This window comes from Orbicella franksi, chromosome 8, assembly GCF_964199315.1.
Source record: "Orbicella franksi chromosome 8, jaOrbFran1.1, whole genome shotgun sequence".
Lineage (NCBI taxonomy): Eukaryota > Metazoa > Cnidaria > Anthozoa > Scleractinia > Merulinidae > Orbicella > Orbicella franksi.
The window spans coordinates 21,915,266-21,924,567 of NC_138152.1; the positions used below are offsets into that span (position 1 = coordinate 21,915,266).

Here is a 9,302-nt window from a genome sequence, read left to right on the forward strand (position 1 = left end):
CCAGGCGCGCGCTTGGGTTGAACTAGTGACGTAATTAACTACCCTACCAAGCATGCGACTTAAAAAAAAATCTACTTTGGCCGAAACAAATTTCGCACTAAAATTACGAGCCTGTACTAACACCGGGAATACCAGAAAAGCAGCAGATCGCTATAAGCACTAACTGTGAACGGCTTCCAGCTGAAAAACTACCTTTTATCGTATCCGTAGAGAAAAATCATACTGAAATTCGACTGTAGATGGCATAATGCGCACGCAAAGCAACTGCGAGAGACGTCAATGTTTAACTTACTTGGAAAGTAACAGGAAAAAAAGTAACGGACACCGACAAAGTTTTCGAAAGGATGAAACAACTCCTTTAACTTTTAACAAAGGGGTGATTACAGCTACATTTTATGGTATGAATTGGAAATGGCAAGCCTATTCGACAATGCATTAGTTTTTGGCTGTGAGGAAAAGTTATGTAGACTGTATTTTGGCTAAGCCAAAGGAGTGCTGTTGCAACGATTCTGTTATTAAATACATATCAAAAGTGTTTTAAGGAAAACGACCAATTTTTGAAGTTTGCAAGACATGTTTCGACAGAGCTTCTGTCATCTTCAGTTGAATGAATGATTACAAAGCAAGTTGAATAATAAGTAGGCAAAAATGCTAATTAAGACAAATAGTAACAACAAGAACGTGAAAAGGTGTAAGTTAAAAGGATAATTTTAGATTTACATGGTGTAATTGCTGATTGAGGGAAGGTAGTTCTTTTTTAATATGAATAGCCTCCTTTATCTTGAGTTGAAAGCTGGTAGTGGCGTGATCTAAAATATGAAAGCAGTCTATTGAACACAATGAGCGACAACGTTCAGAATTCTGAAGATGTTTGAAGATGTGAGAGGCCCTATCAACGGCTAAGTGCTCACGTACGCGTGTGGAAAAATGTCGGGAGGTTTCGCCGACATAACAGGCATTACAGCCCGCACATGTAAACTTATAAACCACACGTGAACGAAGCCCGTCGGGGATAGGGTCTTTCACACCAAAAAGGTTACCTATCTTGAAGGAAGAAAAAACTAATTTGATGTCTAAATCATTACAATAGCGCTTGATTAAGTGTCGAATCTTCTTCTGAGTGATGACAGAAAAATGGCCTATGTATGGCAGCTTAAAGTAAAACGTGGGCGAGGTGGTAAGGGGTTAGCCCCGGGGACAATGATTGCTATGGGTCCCAGTGATGTAACGGTTAACCACTTTTTCAATTAAATGGGCAGGGAAAAGGTTCTTTTTGAGAATTTCAGTGAGCTTGGTTATATCCTCGTGTAACCCCAACCAAGTGTTGTTGATCTTGTAGGCCCTGTCAACAAGAGTCCTAATGAGACCTATATGAGACCATATCAAAAGTGGTTTTTATGTTACCACTTACCACATACTTTAAAGATGTTTTTTAATGTTTAGTTTTCTGCATGTAAAGGCGAACCTTATAGTCATAAGCAATTGGATGAATTAACTGACACTTGTCAAAAATATCTGCAGCTTGATTCTCAGCGGTTGTTGTGTCTTCTTGGAGGACCTTCTCCTGTCTGTTTCTAAGCTTTGAAGTCATTCTCGAGAGGAAGGATTAAACGTGGCAAGGAGTCAGGAACTCATCACAGGTGAACCGCCTAATTCTGGCCTCACCTTTTGAGCGCCTCATCTTTTGTGCTACAGTAATTGCTTCGACTTTTATGGCCGTTTCCTGACCTGAGAAAAACTTTTCTTGCGCACTGCTTGTCAGTCTGTTGCCTTTCGCAGCATTTGATGGCATTTCGGGCAACGAAAGACACAAGTATAATGCTGAAAAAAAAAAACACAAGGAAGAGGCTTTTTATTGGAGTTCTATCTGTATTCTATTGGTAATAAATGAAAATTCTTGTCAAAAACTAATGGCTGTCAATGAGATTAGGCGTATCAAGCTTTGCCTATTGTTTATGTTTAATTTTTTTAAGACAATGAGCCTTTTGTTGTCTGTTCCTTAGGGATTTTTCGTCCGGTTTCACGAAATTATACTCGGGTCATATCGGATTTAGTCGGCAAATTGTCACTGATGACATATTTTCCCTAAGGGTAACCTACTTGGGAAAACAAAGACAAACCATTCGGGGGTGGGTCAGTAAATTTCAAGAGCACGTCAACAGCTTTGACTAAACTTTTGTAATACCGCGCGCGCATGTTTCGGCCTTACTAGCTCAGCCTAACTGAACTTTACTTTTATTTAAGTCGTTAATTAAAATAATTGATACTTAGAATATAGCTTGTATTATCCGTGTTTTAGCAAGCAAGCGGCGGTCAGTAGCTGGAAGCGATGAGAACGGTTTCTCTTTAAATTTACTTCGTGCATGGCTTAATAGTTATTTAACCAATTGCGCATGGATCTACGAAAACCATAAACGAAAACAGAACTGTTGTCGATCGGCAAGAAGAAAAGTTTACCTTTTGCACCTTTCCACGTTTAAATGATTTCGCTGTTCGCTCATTGATTGCTCGACTGCTAAAAAAAACTCAGAAAAGAAAAAAACAATACAGTGAAGACACACCGCTTGATTTTTGTTTTCTGGTCTATTGAAGCAAGTAAACATCGTTGTTGAAGGCAAAACAAAACGTGCGATTTCGCACCTTTTTCCGTTTCAGTGATTTTTTTCTCCGGTTGGCCAAAAATTCTGAAACAAAAATCTTTATCATCACCGCTCGATTTTTCTTTTTTGGTCTCAGAAAACTCAGAAACTCAAAACTCAGAAGAGAAAAGAAAAAAAATACAGTGAAGACACAACGCTCGATTTTTGTTTTTTGGCCTATTGAAGCAAGTAAATATCGTTGTTCAAGACAAGACAAAAGGTGCGATTTTCGCACCTTTTTCCGTTTCAGTAATTTTATTCTCCGGTTAGCCAAAAATTCTCAAACAAAAATCTTTATTGTCGCATTAGGTGAGCGAAAAAAAAATAGTGTGACTTGTTTGGAATTGCTTGGGCAAACCGTTGTTTTTTTATTCCTTATTCCTTTTTTCGTGACGACTCCCTACCTCGCGCGCGCTCATGTTTGTCGCCGATTTGTTTCTGCCCACGCGACGCCGCTCAAATATAAACGAAGGCGGGCCATTCACTAATTTGGGGTATTGTTCTGCAGTTGAAAAGCTCATAAATTTTATCAATGATACTTGCATAAATAGCCTCGTAAACGCAAGCCATAATCACTTTAGACAATCCCTGATTGAGAGAAGAGCTAAGGAAAATGAGTAAGTGTTATGAAGTGTCGAAAGTGCTCGATAAGCGCACGGACGCTCACGGTCGTGTTCAGTATCTTGTTCGCTGGCGTGGCTATGGAAAGAAGAACGATAGCTGGGTGGATGAAGCCGATACAAACGAGCGCCTAAAACAAGTCTTTAGGACACGCCACCAAGGAACTCCAGGCTTGCTGCAGACCTTGGCTGTGTTAGTTGCAGAGAAGCTGAACATGAAGAAACCACCAACAACCAGCATCGTGAGACGTGCGTCCGTTACCATGCCGATGGATGCCGAGACCTTTAAAGAGTTGTTCGGTGGACTTCCTTCCGGGCCAAATCTCTTGCGAGCGACGAAGTTTTCTGTGCCCATTCACGAGCATAGTGTTAACATCTGGAACTTACTTTGGCTCTCGGACGACTGATTATCAGAACCGAACCAAAAAATATTTACAAAAACACTTTTCCTAATACTTTAACTCCTAAAATGGCTAAAGCGATCTTGGCTTCATGTCACGCACCGCCGTAACTCCAAAATTCAAAATGCGCATAAGAAAATGGCATTTCTCTATATACTATATGATACTTGTAGGCTCACCTGATGGAATAGCAGATGTGCATTTTTTGTATGTTGTTAGAGAATATTTAGTCAGTCTACTAGTACTTCTATATTTCTATTATCGCCTTGCTTGTTGTTGGCTCTGTGATGATGCATATGAAATTAAAATACAAAATGTCAAAAAGAAATTCTCCCTACTTACTATCAAGGTTGTTGATTTGATCCTTGCAGCAATAACACCAAATACAAAAGTATTTGGAGCTAGCTCCATTTAGTCCATAAACAAGAGCCAGAAACTTCCAGTCGGAACAACAATACCTGTTAATAAACAAATTATTAAACGTAAATTAACCAGTAAACACCTTTAAGGTCATTATTTGTTAGTATCTGAGGTGTTTTGTTTATGTTTAGAATGCATGAAGCTGATTTTAAATGTCTGTGTTTAAGTCAGCAATCGGCATTGTCAAGCCAATATGAAAACATGATTTAGGACTTATTCATCTGAGGCTTTTAAAGAGAAAGGAGTGATCAGTTAATCTTAGAGAAAAGACAACACTCACCACTCAACATCAAAGTGTTCGCCATCAATTGATATTCCTTCTGCTTTCAAATCATCGATTTCTTGAAAGGTCTGCCCAAGGCAAGCTTTCAATTCTTCATAGTCTTCTTTACCTATGGAATGGTAATAGGCATGATTCACTGACTGTGACATATTTTGAGCACCAAAGCAAAATTAACAAGAAAGATTGGGAACTGTTTTTTTTTTAATTAATATAATGACTCTTGGTTAAATGTGTTTGAAGGCTTTGCATATGAAGGCAAAGGGTTTGCAAATGGTAAATGCAGACTTAACTAGAGAGCAAGACAAGGTGTTTTTCTATGGGAGACTAAGATTTGACTAAACTCTTGTGAGACATATTTGTTTCAGAGACCATTTACCACCCATTAAAGAGAAACCTGGTATTGAAGCTTGGCATCTATGCGACAGGAATTAAAATGTTAAGATATTAAAATCTCTGCACTTACCATTGTAGAGTGCCAGAGTATACTGGTATTCGTAAGTAGCTTTATTTTCACACAGAATGTTGAACACAGCCATAACTGTGCCAATCCTTTTGCTTGTCCTCCTCCCATCAGCTGCGAATCGGAGTTTAATTTTGGAACCATCTTTTTTGATGGCATCCTTAACTTCCGGTATTGCGACTAAATACTGCAAAACATCACAAATACTCCTCCGGGCACCATCAACTTGTTTGGCCTGCAATTATTTATGACCAAAAAAAAATAAATTGCAAATTATTATGCTTGCCACAGTCGCACACGTATTGAACACTACAAATCAAAATAAACTTACTCTAATATATTAGTTCAAGGGACCAGATCACACAATTTAAGGCAATTTCAGCACTGACCAAATTGTCATTAAATAAACAGAAATATCAAATTGACAGCTTAAAACGGTAAAAACACTAAAAACAAACATAGAAAGGCCAACAAGAGCCATGGATGGTCATAATAATTATGATTATCAAAGATGATTATTAAAGACTTTTGATGATAAGGTTGCTCATCAGCAAATGCCAAATATAAATGGGATATGAATGGTCGTGTTCTCTAATAATTAATTTACCTCCGGGATTTGAATTACTTGGATCTCCTTGTTTTGGGACTTCCTTTCCTGTTTGACTGCGGACAGTGGCGGGACGTGACTTCTAACTTTTTCAGGGAGCGCCATCCTGAATTCGTGGAAGGCTTTGTCACTTACAAGTCCTTCATCCTTCGCCGCCAAGATCCTTTGTACGACTTCGTGAGCGTAGCCCTCGTCGTCATCGCCGTCATGTTGGTTGTCAGATAGTGGGATTACAAGTTCACGGCCGCTAACATAAAATTTAACCTGTGTGAAAAAATAAACAGAGCATCTTAATAACTACGCTTACGTTCGTCTGCACGAGTAAAATCAGGTAAACTACGTTAATCAACAAAAAATCGCAAAATAAATGACTCTGAGGTCGGCAAGAAGGAAACAGATGCGGCAATGAGGATTAAATGTTAGGAATATAAACGTGTAAACAACAGCAACGAAACAGCAACTGCGTGTAATTAGCCGCCATGTTGTCAGCCATCTTTTTTTCAGCGGTTTCAGCTCAAAGCCCGCTGAAAGTTATCGATATACCGTGGGCACACTACATACGTCACCCTTTCAGGTTGTACAGCGATGGCATCATATCTCATCATATGGCTACGTAGCTTCTTCATAAGAACAATTTGCCGCAAAGCGAATTAAAAGCAAAGAAAATATATTTGAGTTTTAAATCAGAGGTAAATAATTGCAGTAAACTCTGGCAAAAAATAGTAACCAAGCTGTTTTGTCTTCACGTGGTATCGCCTGCATAAAAAGTTTTATTTCAGACGCGCTCACTAAGAATCTTTGGTTATAGCGTGAAAGGAATAAACAGCGACAGGTGAATGTAACACTGAGTAATTACCAATAAATTTTCGAAATGATACGTACCTCGATTGGTTTAAATTCTGCTGGTAAAATCTCTACAGCATTTCGGAGGAAGGCTCCGATTTTTTTTCTCTTCAAAGACCGCGCAGCCCTGTCCACGTCCCAATAGCTTTTGCGGCTGACGTTAAATTTTACTGTGTTCTTTACAGGGTCAACTGCAAGGCGACTTTGGTCAACTTCCTGTCTTAGAAGCTGAAGTTCCTGGCGAAGCTGGAAATTCTCCGCTCTTCTCCCTGCCAATTCCACCGCCTGGCCATTATTTTCGGCTCGTAGCTGCTGAACCTCAGCCTGCAGTTGGCGAATATGCTGGTCGTACGCCTCAAGGAGTGGCAAAGAGATAGCAGACTGCTCTACCTCAAAATGCCTCGGTCCGCGTTTGTAGAGGACGTTTGGCGCCTTCTCTATCTTAAACTTGGAAAACATTGCCTAGAAAACTTTTTTTTCGACGATCTAAACACGAGCGAAATGGTTGCTGTCAAGTGACAATAGCGAAATGATTGTTGTCAAGCACGCGTCTCTATAACCATTTACCTCATTAGAATAACTAGAACTCAATGACCATTCATGACAACAAGAAAACAATGGTGTCAACTAAGCGCGAATTTCAAAGACGCTCAGCTGCACTCAAAACATGTTATACGCCGGTAACTTTTTTAAATAACCAATTCGGAGAACAAGCTGAATAGAGGTCTTCATTAAAACTTTATTCATGTTGTGCACAAGACCTGACAATGGTTAGCGGCACGCGCTTCTACATGGAAAGTAAAGTTTTTGTCAATTAATGGTTTGTTGACGATTAAGAGACAAAGACGATAAAACAATACACAACTAGCCACGAAAGCGTTCAAGTTATGAATACTTTAGTGGAACTAATGCAATGAAAGTGTTTGGTAACTAAATTCCCCAAGAATCCTGTCACCATTTCTTAGATTGACTAATTATAAACTTTAATATGTTTGGAAAGAGTAAAAATCGATTAGTTTGAATTGGGGGAGTAACAGCACTAATAGCGCAATTGTGTTTTTAAATAACACGAAAGGCGCTTTTGTTTTCTTATACTTAAAGACATTCAATAATTTTATCATGACAATTTAACCCTCCCAAGAGTTTACTGATATTTCGAACATAATTGATAGTGGCGGAAACTACGGCAGTTCGTCGCTGCAAGTAGGCTACTTTCCACGCAGCGTGTTTGGCTTACTAGCGGCTGGCCTATTGCAGAGCATTAAACAGACCAGAAAAAAAGGCTTATTTCTTCGCTTCACTTTTCTTTGCCGATGACTGGGTTTTACTTGCAGTTTATTTTTCGCTTTTTCATTTGTATTTTAAAATACACACCCTGGCAATTTAAGCGTGCGTTTCTGAACGTTGGCGTTCGCCGGTTTGCAACAAGAAAGAAATAACTTCTACAACCCGCGCTTCATGTAACAAATTTTCCCTTCCGTACCCCGGAAAAATGTCGCTGTACTGAGCGACATTTCCCCTACCCCACCACGAGAAGGGTGATATTGTCAGCATCTGGTCGTCAGCGAAGATTTTGAATCTCGCGCTCGGAAATTGGCTGAGAGTCGGTTCTTTGTTCTAGAAACAATAGCGCCTTTCAAGCTGCAAACAATAAAAAATGCCCATAAACGGTGTGCCATTGTCCAAAAATTAAACACAAAGTCTGATATGGATAGTTGTTTACAAATATAGTGTGGAATGTTGTGCCTCGATCTCTTTGTAGACACAAAGGTTGCCATGTAAGAAATTCGTGTTAAACGGTACAGAATTCGGGACACATTTCATTCTCTGTTTATTTCTCCAGCCTCGTCTTTATCTATCTATTCAGTGTAACAAGTGTGGGCTTCGAAATTACTAACAAGGAGCTGCGTTACCCAACCTTAAAACCCCTAAAATCTGATACAAAACTTTCATATTCCACCGTAATATAAGTACTAAGAGTCCAGAATAAATGCTTATAGCAGTTGACATACATTTATTTCATCCTAAATAGCTGACCATTGTTGAGGCCCCATTGTGGGGGAGGGGGGTGTCGGTGTATCCCTTATCCTGTTAATTTTTGTCCTAAATATCTTGTATCCTGTTAAATCCAGCTCAACGATTTCCTACTCAATTAATGTCCTGTTTTATCTGATCTAAACATGCTCTACCCCATTAATATTTCTCCTAAATTTCTTGCATCCTGTTAACTTTTTACCCAAATATCCAGTATCCTGAAACCCCCTAATAGGGCCTCACTGGCCTCAATGATGAACTGATAAAGCTGATCAAGATACACAGATCATAATCTTTTGACCTGATACTGTCTATCATTTTCTTTTTTCTTTTTCTTTTTTAATACATGACCTCTCCCCCCCTCCCCCCCTCACCTACTCTACAAAAATAACCTAGAAAATACCTGCAAGCAGAAGCTCATGTTCAAATCATTCTGGGAAAGCCAGTTACTAGTTTAGCCACAGAAATGCGTAAAATGGCTTTAATGTCGGTTACATTTTCACTTCCTACCCACCCTACCCCTACCCGTTGGAATGCGCATTTGTCAAATGTAACGCAATCTGTGGAATAATGGCGAGTGCATAACAGATCAAAACAGAACTGAGCTTAAACGAGTTCTTGATGAGAATCTTCAATTAAAAGGAAGATTTTAAAGGCTGCTAACAGACTTCTGGGTCAGTTAGGATCTCAGCAAACTGTTAAACTTCTTGTAAACGGCAGCTTATGAGGCAAAAGACAAATAATATTGATAGATGTTATGAAGCGGACTTCGGAGAGTTGAAATCTGCTTAACCGTGGCGATGTCTGAGAGTGATTTCGTACACTAATCACCGAAAATGTGGCTGAAACATACTGGAAATATAACATGAGGCATCGTGGAACATCCAGTTGTCGACATGTCGCGAGGTAAGTGGAATATATCATTATTTTCTCTGTGCATCGTTACTTTCACGTTATTATGCTAATTAGGACGGCGGTCTTTGTTGACAAAAATA

At 39.3% G+C, this 9,302-nt stretch overlaps 1 protein-coding gene across 1 annotated transcript; it reads right to left on the minus strand.

Moving 5' to 3' along the window:
* Window positions 1-3,933: 3,933 nt before the first annotated feature.
* On the minus strand, window positions 3,934-4,990 carry LOC145495141 (uncharacterized). The gene is made up of 3 exons (XM_081474720.1): window positions 4,827-4,990; window positions 4,361-4,472; window positions 3,934-4,118 (listed from the first exon to the last, which is right to left on the minus strand). Exons 1-3 carry the CDS (start codon window positions 4,897-4,899, stop codon window positions 3,995-3,997), a joined length of 309 nt encoding a protein of 102 aa, XP_081330846.1. The 5' UTR covers window positions 4,900-4,990; the 3' UTR covers window positions 3,934-3,994.
* Between the last annotated feature and the right edge of the window lie 4,312 nt (window positions 4,991-9,302).